Consider the following 15,333-nt stretch of genomic DNA (forward strand, 5'->3'; position numbering starts at 1 on the left):
AGAGGAACACTGCTTATCGGCTGAAGAGCTGCAGGCCTGCAGGAGCCGCTGACACGCTCTGCATTTTGTTGGCCGTATGTCACCTGGTCAGGCCTTTGGATGCTGACTTTGCGTTGCTTATGTACTCGCTGCGTGTTTGCTGTTAATGCATTTGTTTCAGCATTCTGCAGCAGCCGTTGTCTCGCCCTTGTTCCTGAATTCGCAGCCCGTTTCTTGTGATGGAAATGTTTTGGGCCGATGCAGCGCGTTTGTCCTTTTCGGCATCTGCAATAACCACTACTTAGAACACATTCTAACTCCCAAATGTCAAGTAACTTTTCTGTGGGCTCAGTCGATTAACACACCATGTCCATTAGACATTAGACCAAGGCCAACTGTAAACTAAACAGAACCAGATCACGGAGCCTCCCCCCGCCTCGCCTCTCCACAGATGGTTGGTGGGGCTCAGTTGGGCAGGAAAACTGATTGGTCCAATTCTTCCTCACAGGGAGACATCCATGAGGATTTCTGCACTGTGTGCAGACGCAGTGGCCAGTTGCTCATGTGCGACACGTGTTCTCGTGTTTATCACCTGGACTGCCTGGATCCACCCCTGAAAACCATTCCTAAAGGCATGTGGATCTGTCCAAAATGTCAAGATCAGGTAACCGCAGCAGTCGTGACTGATCCTGAGTCAGGGGGAAGGGGGTACCGCAGTCCAGAGAGGGTCCGTTAACGGGGCCGGTAGCTGTAATTTTAAGACTGTTCAATCCTTTGTAAGCAGAAACATGATGCAGTATTGTTTTTTTGTGCTTCTGTCCCATTCATTGTGTCAGCACAGATCTGCATCTCACATCCATCCACTTCATTGCCTGTCCCCTCTTCAGCCTCACCACAGGGTGGCGCTAAATTTGTCTCCCTTGAATCTTTTCTGAGTCTCAGCCTTTATGACAACTCCGAGCTTCCCTCCGCAGATCCTAAAAAAAGAAGAAGCCATTCCCTGGCCTGGTACTCTGGCTATTGTTCATTCCTACATCGCTTACAAAGAAGGTGACGTCCCAATGTGTTCTTAACTCAAACATCTGCTGACAGTTCAACAGCGGCATTAACTGTTTAGTTTGTTCTCTGCTGCAGCTAAAGAAGAGGAGAAACAGAAGCTGATGAAATGGAGTTCTGAACTGAAACTGGAGCGAGAGCAGCTGGAGCAGAGAGTCAAACAGCTCAGTAACTCCATAACGGTAAGAAAACATCTGAGCAACACCAGGAAACATTTCAGCATGGGGGGAGAAACGGCTGAAAGCAAAGCAGGACGTCTGTGGGGGCAGGAAGTATGATCGCGTCAGGTCGCTACGTCAATGTCAACCCCACCTGCAGCCTTCACCTTCAAACAATGATTCAATTTCTATATCTGGATATTTTTAAAACTGTTTGTTTGCTTGTATTGAATCAGTGGTTATGTCGACCTCAGGGCTAAGCACAAGCACCTAAGACTCACCTAAGCTTGTTGTGCCACAAGGCAGTGAGTTCTCTTTGAAGTATGCAAGACATGCACAGCCATGACAACGCTCCCTGAAATCGTTCCCTCATTAACATCTGTGGCTTTGTGCCAGATCTAACCATGTTGTTTTTCTTCCATCAGAAATGCATGGAGACCAAAAACAGCATCCTGGCTCGTCAGAAAGAGATGCAGATGTCCCTGGACAAAGTCAAACACCTGATTCGCCTCATACAAGCCTTCAATTTCAACCAAGCTCTGGCAGAGACAGACGGTAAGGACATCAGTGCCAGGGTCCCGGACAGAGCTGAAGGTGCAGTCAGCTCTGAAGCTGCAACAGAAGATAAACCTGCAGAGAAAGTAAAAGATGGGGGCTCGTCAGCCAGCAGCAATGCTGATGGAAATGACAAACAAGAGGAGCATGGAGCCACAGGGAACAACCAGACAACAGCAGCAACAGGAGGAGAAACCAAAAGCCAGGCTGTGCTAGAAGACAGCGCGGTCCCAACAGCAGATAACAGTCCTGCTGTAGGTGCAGGGGCAGGTGTCGGGGCAGGGGCAGGGGGTGACACAGGGACTGGTGTCCAGGCAGAGGTTGTGGCCAAGCCTGACACTGAGGCAGCTCCGGTGGTTGACATTCCCGCTTCCCCAGTGGTTGCGACTGTTGCCACAACCAACGGTACCACTGATCCAGCCTGCCCTGACCACAGCCCTGCAGGAGACTGCACCACCAACGCCACCACCAACTCTGAGAACAAGATGGCTGCCGTCAACCCTCCAGAGACAGCAGTGGAGAAGAAACAGGAGGAGATCACTGACAGTGACGGCAGCAACAACAACAACAACAACAGCAAAACCTCAGAACCCTCCCAGCATTCTTTGCCAGCTCTTGTCAGCAGTTTGGACAATAAAAAGTAATGCTTGTCTCTTGAGTTGCGGGAATTCAAACATATATATTAAAAAAAGACTTTTGCTTGCACCGCACGGTGCCCTGAAGTTGCCAATCTGTATAAATGTTGTTTGTTTGCATTGTATTGTCAGACTGTGTCAATGGTAGATATTCAGCCCAAGTCACATGGCTCTGGGAAGACGTAGGCTGCTCCACCCACAGAGCTGGGACAGGAAGGCTTACGCACCAGTGTCATCATGCCAATTAGTGATAGACGTCAGTGGTGGGAATGCTCAAAGGGAGATTTAATTCATCATCACACCAGTGTGTGCCTGTTATAGTGGCCCCTGTGTTCTCTTGTTGGATGGGGAAATGGGTCCACATGGGTACTGAGAAAACGGAGAACATGGAACCAAACATCTGTCAGGGGTTACTTGTCTAAGAAGCAGTGTTGTGATAGAGTATGCGTACTGAAAAGAGAGCCTGTTCATACCCTCGTCCTAATGAACTTAATGTGAAAAACCTTAAAATTCTGCAATTCCATAACTTAACCCCTCAGCCCCACTTCCCTTCAACCAACTCCCCCATCTCCAGCCAACAAAAACCTTCAGTCCTTCCTTTCCTTACCCTCCGCCAGCAATCCAATGTGGCCTTCCTCTTCAGAGAGGTTGACAATGCCTGAGACAAACTTGTTGAAAGCTGAGAGAAGGGGAGCTGCAATGAATTCAAGAAACAGGATCACAGCACAAACTTTGAGTCCCTGTGTTGCCCTCGTCTGTACACACGAAGCAAAGAAAAGGCTGGGGACATAAATTGAGTTGCTTAAGTTGAGTTTAACAATCCACTGACGCTGACGCTTGGGAACTAAAGTCCTGAAGTACCCTTTGACCCCTTGTCTCTCAGAGACATTCACGGTGTCCAACTTTGTCACTCACTACATTTTTGGATCGTCAGTTTAGGAACATTTAACAAAGACACACTCCGCCCTTAACTGCAGTGTCATAAAGGTCTGAGGTGGTGAGCTTTCAGACACTGCTCAGACTCATCTCTAACATCCAGTCAACCAACAACTCAAACGATCTTCAGTCAACCGAACAACATTCCCTTTCTTATCAACTCATCGTAGTATCGTTGAACTAGTAGCTACAACCCAAGGTTCTCAGGCACAGACCCGCCCCTGCTCGTTGGTACCTACAGGGGTTAGGTTTCAGACGCTGTTGGACAATCGTACAAACACCTTGTTTGACTTGTTCAGAAGCCTTTAAATGAACATCCCTGACTTCCAACTGATCCTTAAAACGACTTAAAATGTGCTCATGATTCCAAACAAACAGCCGTCAACAGCCTTCTCATAGTGACTTAAACCTAAACCTACTCACACCAAACGTCTCCTACTCACCCACAACCCCAGTTTACCTCAGACAAGCACTAAACCAGCGTCCCTAACACCCTTTCAGCCAACGACTGAAACCATCTCCAGTCACGCAAAAACATTCCCTTCCCTCTCAACCAATAGGAGTACCCTTCACGGGGTGACTACATTCCAAAGCCCCACCACTTGGTACGTTGGTATAGAAGTGAAGTTTTAAGCCCTGTTCAAAAGCTAACAGGAAACCTACAGATGCCTCTAACATCTCTGACCTACGAATCAGCCCAAAACTTAAACTGTGTCCAGTTATTAAACAAGCAGTCCTATGGAGTAAAACATTCCCCTAGTGACATACAATCAAACTTTGACATCCTAACCATGGAAGCCCAGCGCCCTATCTGAGGAGTCAACCCTCCACCAGTCTGCCACTAACCAAACCTCCACTGACCACCAACATTCCCAGTTAACTTCAGACAAGCACTTCATTCAAAGAATTCCAACACCTTTAAACCAGTGTCCCTGACATCCAACATTCCCGCTACTATGGACCAATAGCAGTACCTTTCCACTAGTGACATAAACGGAAATGCTCCATCCCCAGTCCGCTAACAATCCAATGTCACCTCCCTCTGGAACCCCAACCATCTTTACCCAGTTACCTGAGGACTCTACCCTCTCCCAGTCTATGACCAAACGTCCCCCACCAACCAACAGTCCCCATTAACTTCCCCTCCCCCGCCTCCTGCCCCACCTGTATCCCTGAGCTCAGGCAGAAAAGACGCCGAGCGTCGCGTTCAGCAGGTACGAAGGACGAGGTCGAACAGGCACGGTAGCCTAACAGATGTTTTCAGTGGTGTCGGTCAAGTGTAGTGATTGAGTTTTCATTCGTGAGTCAAGTGTGTCAACTGTGAGCACTAAATGTGAAGTTGCAATATTGCAATGTCAACACACAAACTATATCTGGGCTGTGTTTCTTTTTTATAGGAAAAGATATTCAGGTCTTCCTAGTCTTCAGAATAAGTGCTTTCTGTTCCTGAACCTGCTGGACTGGCATTATCAACACACAAAGGAATCCTCTTTTTGAAGTGGTGATCTTTGCATTATGTACATTTCTGTTGAATCCTGAACTGCCAAAATGATGTTGTATCCAAATTCAGCAGGGACAAGTCCACTTACTGTATTGAAAGATCAAATCATTGGCGTTGTAAGATATAGATGCTACCATTTCAGAAATTGGAAGTCCCAGATTGAGACAGGAGAGCTTATTAAACAATAACATTAAAGGAACTTTTTTTCCTTGAAAGGAGGGATTTGTTGTATGAACCTTCTCCTTCAGACGGATCTCAAAGGACAATACCACAAATCCTGAGATTAAAGCACAAGCTTGCTGCATTACAAAGAAGTGCTGAAGAGCTTTTTGTATGTTAATATGGAATTAAACAGAGTATGCATCTCTTTGTTGTGATGTGACTTATCCCCACATTGCCAATATTTTTCTAGGAGGAAATACAAACCTCTGTCTGACATAAAGGCTCAAGTCTAGTTCATATTTTGGGGTGGGGGCTGGGCTGTCCCAGAACACCCCCTCACAGTTAGACTAGTGCATCTCTTTTCTTTCTGGAGCATGTCTGGGCTGAAATGTGATGCTGTTATTCGTTGGCTTGGTGGCTGTCAGTTGGGGTCTGTCTTTGTCTGGTGAACTGATCATGACTTCTGGCTTCTTGTTGGGTACGGGGCATTAACAAACTCTGGTCTGTTCATTAACGGTGCCTCTGTTCATGCTTTTTTGTCCTCGTTTCTTTTTGCTATGTTGGAGGACAGTCGTCCACGCACGTACTCACCCCCCCGACCGTGTTTCTCATTAACAAGATTGTCTTAAACGGCTTTTAGTTTTTTATCTGTTTAATTGAAGAGGGATTTCCAGCCATGCTCGTGGCTTTGCCTTCAGGGTGACGATGTCCAGTCCAGACTGAAATACCTGCAAAACACCAAAATGAGAGCGTTGCCATTGTGGATGAATTACCATGAAATCTTGTGAAGTCATTCGTGGTCCTCAGAGGATGACTCCTCAGGACTCTGGTGATCCTCGTGCTTCTCCATGGGGGTCATTTCTGTCTTTTTGCTTAGTTAAAAATGTCAACAGCCTGTGGGTGGACTGTGATGAAATGTGGTTCACACGTTCATGTTCCCCCCAGGATGAACTGTACAAACTGTGGTGATCCTCGACAACATTTTAACAACATTTTAATGCGTTTAATTCTTTGCTTCGTGCCCAGGTACCTGCAGAACGACATTCCCTCAGCCTCAGTTCCACATTGTGTTTACTGCTAATCAGCTAAAGTTAGCATGCTAACATGCTAAAATAAGACAGTGAACGTAGTAAATTATTAACCTGCGAATGCCATTGTGAGCATATTAGCATGCTTATGTTAGCATTTAGCCGAGCTGTTAGCATGGCTGTAGGTTAAATCATCTTTAACATCATGAAACAAAGACGCTTTCATTGCTGAGCGTGTGCACAGACGGACACAGTGTGTGCAGACGATTGTGGGGGTGAGTCAGTGTTTGGGCGACTGTGTCTCTTTTTCATATCATATGGACTCTTGTAACTGAATCAGCATATCTGACACAACACTTAATTTCTTTGACATCAGCTGTACAAACTGCCTTCATTCAGAAGATCCCAGAAAAAGTAATGAGAGAAAACCTGTGTAACATTTCCACGTTTGGCCACAGTGTTGTCTGATTATTGTCATTGTCTCTAAAGAAGAGTTTAGCCATTCGAACACAGACGAAAAGACTGCAATTTAACAGAAAATGGCAACTCATATGTCCCCAATATGTCCTTATGAATTCCATTTGTTGTGTGTTATGTTCTTCGTCTGCTTACTGGGGAGGATGTTGTTCTTCTGTCGACACGTGTTCACTCATGGAGAGAGCAGAGCAGTCATCCAGTTTTTCTTTGAACGAGCCCGAACTTGTGTTCCAGACAAACTGGACCTTTCCCTCTGTACAGTAGGTACCTCGAGTGCCTTTCTTCAAACAGCAGATAATATTTGTCTCTTGACTTGCACTGTGACTTGTAGATCCTTACTAACCCTCCAGATGACCCTTCAACCCGCCCCACCCTCCTCTGGTCTGTCCCATCCCGCCGAGCTCCCTGAATCTCTGGAGCACAAACCCGGTCCCTTCACCTCAGGCTGCCAGTAGTCAATGCAAGTGGAAACTACATTTCATATAATGCCGTTTAGATTGACCAGATAGTGTTTTGTTGTTATAGGAGTTGCCTTAAATGTGTTTTATTTTCCTTTTTACGTGATTAACTTTTACATTAGGAAAAAAAAAAATCGCTGCAGACGCTGGCAAAGGTCAGAGGTCGTTTGGTGAAAATCTGGTCATGATGCGATCTCGCTGGGTGTGACAGCCAGTTGTTTGTGATGCACTTTTGGTTTGACCAGTATTATTATCAGAGTGAAAAAAAGTGGGATCCGTCGGGAATCGCAGTCACGAGTGTCGCTCCGGATTTTACTCGAGAGCTCTTTTGTTTCCGTTCATCGTTCCCTCCGTGCTGTGCTTGTTCTTCTTGTGTTTTGGGAGGAGGGATGAGTTTGCTAAATCAGGTCATGTGAGCCGGAGCCTGTGTGCATTTGGAATGAACAAACTAACCCGCACCCTGATGGGCAGACTTAGACCCAATTAGCAACATCTGTCCACTCTGTCTGGTGGAACGCATGCCTTCTTATGCAAATTTTTATACAAGATTTGTCAAACCTTTTTAATATGCATTAGTTTTTTTAAGTTTTTTATGTGAAACTCAAGTCACCTTTTCTTTCTTTGCTGGCATCCTGATGCCAAACGTGTGCAGTTTAGGTGTTAAACAGTCTGGTTGCTCCACGTTAGAAACATTTCTTCCTGACATCATGTTTTACGGACGCTAGTTTTTAAATAGAACTTGGCTAATGCACCACGCTGAATGTTGGGATCCCAGCAGGGCTGTTTAGGGGGGGCTCGATCAATCAAGTCTTCATGTCTAAATTGTGTCATTGTTTTTTCTCAGAAAAAAGTCCACAGTTTCTATTAGTCGAGCTCGAACAGTGAATTTATCCAAAGAACACTGCACATGTGCATTTCTGTTTGGAAGCCTTTTATGTTGTCGGTGCATATCATTTGGAAATTAACTTCTGCGTCAGCTTCGTGTGCTTTCACCAAGCTGGAAGAGGACCATGTTGTGGGCAGCTGAGAGCTGCTCAGTTTGTGTTGGAGGAAGTCTTATATGCATTCATGTCCAGTTTCCTGTGTGCTGGAAGCATCCTGTAGTCCCCTCTGACTTTTACTTTTAAAGCGATCAAGTCATGATTGTGGCCTTCTAGTATTCTGTCGATACATGACATCAACCCGTCGTTACTGCTCACCATCCATCCTGTCCGGACCCAACTGTACACCTGAAGCTTCTTACCTCATCCACAGCTGATTCCATTGGGGGTGTGTTGAGTGCAAAAAAAATAAATAAAAAATAAAAGAAGTCTTTTTTTATCTTCCATTTGGTGAGATGCATTGTAGCGATATGAATAAAGAAAAAGTTCACCTGGTGTGCTGAATAATGTGTAAATTGGTAATTACACAATCTGAATATTTGTATAATTGTTTGTATTTTTTCATAATGATTTTGGAAAGGAATGTGTTTATTTTTTTGACTTCTGTTCCAGATGTGTCTTCTGTTGGCCTGACATTGTGACTGGTCTGGTGGGATTCTTACCTCTGTATTGAGCCTCTTCTGTGATGAATTCTTTGTATGCAGTGTTTAGGAAATACTGTAGGGAACATGGGGAGGAGTTGATATTAGGAGCATTTGATCAATTTGTATTTATTTATTTTATCATTTTGTTAATAAATTGTGAAAAGCAGCGTGCCTCGTCCCTCGACTTTACTGCAACAAACGGCTTAAGCTGATTGGGAGAGCAAGATCAGACTAAAATTCACCTGCATGACCATCAAAATGAAGACGCAAATATCTTTAAAAATTGTGCTCCATAACCGGAGAAAATAAAGAGGATAAGAGAGAGAGAATATTCCCTCTTGCTTATCACATACAACACCCAGAATGCACCGGGCTAGTTTCCTTTCAATGCCACGCCCATGCTGCTCTTATTGGACAGGCTTCAGCACGGCTTCCGGTGTGCTTAGAAAAGCGGACCGTGTTACGTGTTTGTTTGAGTTGCAGAAAGTTTTACGTGTGTCGTTCACAAAAACTCTTTAGTCGCGATGCAGTCGACCTGCATTGTTCCCGAGTGTGAGGACTCGAGGAAACCGAGCGCTGGGGTAAGCTATTATCAGCTGCCAGTGAAGGATCCGGAGCGTTGTAAACAGTGGCTGAGGGCAGTGAATAATCCAAAATATGGAGAGGACATCCATCCGGAAAGTCTTCAAAACCTCCGCGTTTGTAGTCTGCATTTCAAACCGGAGGACTACGAATACTTTGAATTAAACCACTCCGAGGCGTTCGTAAAGGAGTGTAGACTGAGAGAAACTGCCGTTCCTTCTAGTTGTTTCAATGAAGAAGAACTGGGGACTGTCTTTGTCCAACGCAAAGGCGTGAGACGCCCTCGAGGACAGGTAAGACCGTCGCCATTTACACTGATAGGTTTTCACAAACAACTTCCTGTCATTTTTGCTTTAAATAGTTTCTTGTGATCCATTTGTAGTTGCCGAGCAGAGTGGCGCAGCGGAAGCGTGCTGGGCCCATAACCCAGAGGTCGATGGATCGAAACCATCCTCTGCTAAGGGTTCTTGTTTTCCCATTGTGGATAACTCTGAGAATTGGAATTACTGTGTTAATTGTCCAATATATTGTTCATTTACAAACCCAATGCTATGCAAATGTACAGCAACGCCAAATTGTACCCCAGCGCGCATTGACACAATGTGCAACATAAACTCAGCGTTTTACAAATGTCCCAAATTTTTAAAGTCCTGTAAGATTGTGCCTTGTTTGTAGGAGATATATTCATACAAAAAATAAATATTCTTTGTAATATATTTATTATTCTTTTGAGCATTAAGATAAGAGGCAGGTGGGAAAACGTATGGAGAGAGGGGGCTCTAAAAATCAAACAGAATTCCCAGGCTGGAATCGAACCTACGACGTCTCGGTCATGTGGCACAACAGATACTCTGTAGTGTTTAGAGACGTGATGTTACGCCGCACTGTGTTGTGGGAAATCAGCCATAACTGTTGGTAGTTGTTATCGTTGACACGTCGGCTGACCCTTTGTTTTCTGTTTTGTTTTTCTCGGTGACTCCTCTTTCTGCCAGAAATTCATGGGGGGAAGAAACTGCTGTGTTAAAAACTGCCGCCGCTATTCTCACGACCACCTCGGGAGAAAAATCCCAAACGGACTAACTTTCCACTGTTTCCCCGCCTGGAGGAAGAATGAAGGCGGTCAGATATCCGAGCTAACGATGAGGAGGCGGACCGCCTGGGTGGCTGCTGTCGGCCGCAGCGACATCGCATTCAACCACATTCCCAAATCCATGAGAGTGTGCTCCCGACACTTTCACTCCGGTGAGCTTTAAAAGTTCAACTTTCATTTTCACTGAATTCTTCAACAGCCCCTGAACTACACACGGTATTCAGTCTATTAGGAACACCCAGTTTGAACTAATGCAGGCTAATCAGACAGCCCTCCCTTCATTAAAGGTATGATAAGTAGGATTTTCGCATTTTGTCAACAATACATTCAAACTGGGCCCCTCCTCCTGGGCTCTTCGTCACCAGAAGCTCACTCTCGCTCTCTCGTGTGAGAACACGCCCACTCCGCCGAGCTAACACCGACTGCACCACCACCTTTGCACTAGCATGCTAACCGCCGGTTAGCTTGTCCTACCCGGTTTGAGGCACCTACCTGTCCAACAGAAAGAAGGCCAACTCTGCATCGCTCTCTCACCATGTTCGCCGCTCTGAACAGGGCCCAGCTGCTAACTGGAACCACTCCCACACTCACCTGTACGCTGTGATTGGCTCAGGGAACCACGACAGCGCCCCTCCTGAAAACGTCCCGTGCAAAGCAAAACAACAGAACAGATGCAGAGGGAAGGGTCTCACAAGGGTCTGCACACACACTCACTCACACACACATGTACAGAGGCCCAGACGTGATGATTTAGATTATATTTGTAAAAGTCTATATTTCATTTTTCTGGGAAAATCCGACTTATTATACCTTTTAAGTTATAATACATTTAAGGTATAATAAGTAGACTTGTTTTTGTCATGTGAAAGTAACGGCCCAAAACAAATCAAGATTGATTATAAAATGAATCTGCAGCTGTTTTAATTGAGGTTAAATACTTTCAGCCACTTTTTAAGAACCAAACATCTTCATGATTTCACGCTCTTTATTGTTGGGATTTTCTATATGTATTTACAATACATAGAACAGCAAACGCACTCTTTGGTTGTTGGACAAAACAAAGCATAACAGATTAATAGATGAATCATTAATTAAAATAAGCAGTTGGGTGCTGTTGATCCTCGTGTCTGCAGGTAAACCAGCGTACGAGATGCTGGAGTGGGACCCAGACTGGGTTCCGTCTCTGGAGCTGGGTCACAATGAAGGACACATCCGACACACTGAACGTAAAGTCCGCTCTGAGAGACCAAAGAGAAGCAGGAAACTAAAAAATACTGTGAAGGAGAGCCCGTCAGACGTTAACAGACCTCCTCAGGGAGAACCAGGAGGCGCAGCAGCAGCAGCAGCAGGAGGAGGAGGAGGTGGAGGAGGTGGAGGAGGTGGAGGAGGAGGAGGAGGAGGAGGTGAGGAGAAATAAACTTGAATTGATGATCACAAAAATAGTTGTTTAAGATAAAATCTATAAGTGTCACCTTTTTTCCTCCTGAATATTAAATAACACATTTAGAACAAACAGACGATGTACATTTCTTAAACTACATTTATAGTTAAATAAGGATTTTGACGTTTAAATAAAGTTATGTACAGTGAATCAGCATGTGGAGGAACAGCTCCACATGCTGATGAAACAGTCTGACATCTTGTTTCTGTTTTGTTGTGTTTAGAGGGACCTCTGCTGGGCAGGTGGACGATTACAGGTGTGCAGATTTAGTAAATGTGACCTCATTTTACACTTGAGAATTGATCCTGACTGTGTTCATATTTTCACAATCCTGTACTTCCTGTTATTTTCTGACTGCTTGTACTTTTTGTCTTTTCGTCCAGAGTCTCAGCTTTTGTTCCCCAAAGATCCGTCAGACGATAAGAGCAAAGTGCAGGGTAAATGTCTCCTTCTGTTGGACCAACAGTCACAAAGTCCCACACAAGCACAGTCTCATCCCTGCTCTATTTGTTAGCGTGCACATTCCTTGTATCATGTCTGTTTTTGTGTCTGTTCGATGGCAGTTTGCTCTTCATGTGCAGGTTTGAGTTTCTCTCGTGGTGTTTCAGGTCCTGGCAGCCCGGCCGCTCGTCCCTGGAGAGAAGTGAAATCTCTGCTGCTGTCGGCCCTGAAGCGTCAGCCGAACACGAGGCAGCAATCTGCAGGCCAGACCAACAAGGAAGCAATGCATGCTGGGAAGAAGACCGACTTCAGGGTAAGAAGTGAATTCAGATGTTATTCAGACTGGCAGTAAATGATGAAGTACAATAGAAAGAAAGATCTGGAAAAAATATAGTTCAAATAAATACAAAGTTTTTTAATGGAGATTTTTATTTACAATAAGTTGAGGTTTGCTTTTCAACATCTGCACAAACTGACGGCTCGATTTGCTCCAAGATCTCAGATCAGCTTTTGTTTTAAATGTCTCCATTTGTTAAAAGATGTTAAATGTTCATTCCTGTCACTGATCTCCAGCCGATCCAATGATGTCACTTTAAATCTGATTCTAACCGGGTTTCACTCCCCTCCACACACTCGTGTTGTGGTTCTGATGCTCTAACAGGTGTCATAAATGTTTCAGGACTTCTTCAGAGAGACTCTGCAGGCGTCTCTGGAGGTCTCCAGCAGGTCCAGGTCCCTCTCAGCTCGGCAGACCTCCGTCTCTGCGGAGCATGCACAGGAGGAGAATCAGATCTCCTCCTCCTCCTCCTCCTCCTGTGTGAGCTGTGTGCGGCTGCAGAAGGCGGTCATGCACCTGCAGGGGGAGTTGTTTCGTCTCACAGGACCACAGAAGGACCTGGGCCTGCAGGCGGCTCAGATCGAGGAGGAGGTGCCTAAGTGTGAGTTTCAGGGAGGCTTCTTTGTTTTCACTTTGATTTTCTTTGTGTTACTTCAGCAAAGATGAAACTGTGATTGTTCTTATTAACTTTAAATCAGCTGCTTAAAGGGACAGTTCAGCATTTCTGTTCTGATAGTGAGGCCAGGAGACGGACCTGGTGTCTGCGATCAGGCTCAAGGGTGATCACGTCAATTCACATTATTTTTCTTCATTTTGGTCTTTGCAGTAAAGTCAAGCTTTGAGTATAATCCCTGGCAGTTTTATAGAAGCTAAATGGTTAGCTTAGCATAAAGACTGGATCTAATACTTGTACTTGTTTGCTGTAACTCTGAAACGCTTAGCTCTTCTCTCTAAATAATGACAGGAAAGTGTTTAAAGAAAGTGATTGTAACACGTTCTTTGGATGGCTGCATGTTTGCGGTCGCGCTGTAGCTTCCGTAGTTTCTTAGTTCTAAGCGGTTGACTGTGTCGTCTGTCTCCTCAGGGGCGGAGCCTCTTGAAGGCGATCTGGATCAGGAGGACCAGTTGTCTCCCAGCTGCTCTGTGGCTTGTGGTACTCACCAGGCCAAGAAAATCCGCCCGACTCCTCGCTTCCGGAAGTCCTGGCTCAGAATGTTCTGGTTCCTCCGATACTCGCCGAGTCTCAACCAGATGTGGTGCCACGTCTGCCGCCTGCACGCCGACAAGACCCACCGGGACAAGGGTCTGATCAAAGGCTCCAGGATGTTCAAGCTCTACAATATCAAGTCACACAGTGCAAGCTCTTATCACAAGTACAACATGGAGCGCCACCTGCTGCAGGTGTGCAGCCTGAAGTTCTGACAACTTCAAGAGGTCCTTCAGACAGAAAAAACACTGCTGTGAATCATAGTTAGTTTAATGTGACCGGCTACCTCGTTAGAAGTTTTCACACTGGACTCTGATTGGCTCCAAACTAGTGATGATGTCATATATCCTGCAGGTGTGTCCAGGTTCTGATGTCCAATAAAAAGCGTCATGTGTGCTCTGTAAATACAGGAGGCCAGAAACAGAAGTTTTAATGATGAAAAATTCGTATAACAAGTCTTATTCCTCCTCTCAGACATGCTGGAGCGACGACACTCGAACTGCACATGCTCAGTTATTTCCTCATTCTTTTAAGTGACATGTTTCACATGTGTGGCTGTCGGTGTGTGCCTTGTTTGCACAAAGTGTTCTGTCAGACATTCTTCCTCTGTAACAGTGAAGTATGAAGGGCCTGAACGGCATCTGTGACATCTGCACGCTGACTCCGATGTTTACACATAAGAAAAGTAAGAACTCGTTAGAAAGAAAACACTGTTTTATAAATGCGCCATGCGTTACTGTGCATGTACTGTTACATGTTCATGGAACAACACTGCATGTGTACATTGTTTTGTTTATTAAAGCAAAAAGAAGTTGATAATTGAGCTTCGTTCACGGGGAGGGGTCGTCTCTGACTTCTTCTAGTGACGGTGAGCGATGTTTGATGAGATCATCTTCAGATGGTATTGATAATTAGCAGACAGAAGTTTACAGTTGATCTCTGAGTTACTCAATAATGCACAAAGTGTTGCAGCCGTCCCCGGTCTCCCCTACTTGTTTGACCGCACTCTAAGCAGGTAAAAAGGTGAGCCCGTCTCTTCCTGTCAGACTGAACTCCGGACTCAAATTCACGCTGTTAACTTTAATTTTTGCGCAATGTCTTTCTTCCGTTTTCCATGTCATTTCCTGTGATAAAAATGGTGGTCACAGCTCGGGGAGGCGACTGAGTCGCTGCTAAATTTAACGGAAACTTTGCACCGGGCACCGCGGAGCCGGCGGCCGGAGGTCGGTGCTCTTCGGCCGCGCAGGAGAGAGCCAAGCCCACCCGGGAGAGAGGGTCCGTGTCCCCGCCGCGTCTCTGCAGAAGGTGGGTCTGTGTCGGTAGCCACTGTGGCCAGCGAAAATGGCTTCCGAAAAGAGCAGGCAGATTGCCAGATGTCTGCAGATCGAAACAGAGAAAGCGTGGCGCAGATTAAAACTGAGCCGCGTTAAAGGCACAAATCCGCGGATCTCCCGGATTATCTGATGACGCGGACACTCAAAGTTTAGTTCCTGAGTTTTTGTGTGTTTGTGGTCAGAGGAGACTCCTGCAGACACTTCAGATCCAGCAGGCTGCACACACACACACACACACACACACACAGCATTTACAGACACACACTTTAGACCAGATTAAAATCACTGGATCAGGTGAGAAGATGTTCTATCACATTATTGATGATGCATTCACTGTGTCGGGAGGAGTCGCATCATGTCTGTAAACTTACTGACCTCAGATGTGACTGAAGCTGCTGATTAATGAGAGATTCAGGCTGATACAAAAAACA

At 45.5% G+C, this 15,333-nt stretch overlaps 3 protein-coding genes and 1 non-coding gene across 5 annotated transcripts in view; all 4 read left to right on the forward strand.

Moving 5' to 3' along the window:
* phf21ab (PHD finger protein 21Ab) overlaps positions 1–8,636 on the forward strand; it is a 30,320-nt gene extending 21,684 nt beyond the window's left edge. For both annotated transcript variants that reach the window (XM_069685920.1, XM_069685921.1), the window contains exons 16-19: positions 488–643; positions 954–1,029; positions 1,114–1,217; positions 1,619–8,636. In XM_069685920.1, coding sequence (XP_069542021.1) covers positions 488–643; positions 954–1,029; positions 1,114–1,217; positions 1,619–2,392 — 1,110 coding nt within the window. In that variant the 3' untranslated portion in view covers positions 2,393–8,636. The remainder of the gene's footprint in view (positions 1–487; positions 644–953; positions 1,030–1,113; positions 1,218–1,618) is intronic.
* Positions 8,637–8,942: 306 nt separating this feature from the next.
* On the forward strand, positions 8,943–12,230 carry LOC138612608 (uncharacterized). The gene is made up of 5 exons (XM_069685968.1): positions 8,943–9,345; positions 10,045–10,294; positions 11,276–11,545; positions 11,967–12,013; positions 12,192–12,230. The coding sequence occupies exons 1-5, from the start codon at positions 8,995–8,997 to the stop codon at positions 12,228–12,230; spliced, it is 957 nt and encodes a 318-aa protein (XP_069542069.1). The 5' UTR covers positions 8,943–8,994.
* trnam-cau (transfer RNA methionine (anticodon CAU)) lies at positions 9,441–9,512 on the forward strand. Its single transcript has one exon. It is a non-coding gene; the product is annotated as a tRNA-Met (tRNA).
* On the forward strand, positions 11,688–14,377 carry LOC138613338 (uncharacterized). The gene is made up of 5 exons (XM_069686999.1): positions 11,688–11,839; positions 11,967–12,020; positions 12,192–12,337; positions 12,704–12,962; positions 13,446–14,377. Exons 3-5 carry the CDS (start codon positions 12,308–12,310, stop codon positions 13,781–13,783), a joined length of 627 nt encoding a protein of 208 aa, XP_069543100.1. The 5' UTR covers positions 11,688–11,839; positions 11,967–12,020; positions 12,192–12,307; the 3' UTR covers positions 13,784–14,377.
* The last annotated feature ends 956 nt before the right edge of the window (positions 14,378–15,333 follow it).

The sequence above is a fragment of the Semicossyphus pulcher genome, unplaced genomic scaffold (genome assembly GCF_022749685.1).
Source record: "Semicossyphus pulcher isolate SPU_LCO1_2020_fin unplaced genomic scaffold, fSemPul1.0.p SCAF_8, whole genome shotgun sequence".
Classification (NCBI taxonomy): domain Eukaryota; kingdom Metazoa; phylum Chordata; class Actinopteri; order Labriformes; family Labridae; genus Semicossyphus; species Semicossyphus pulcher.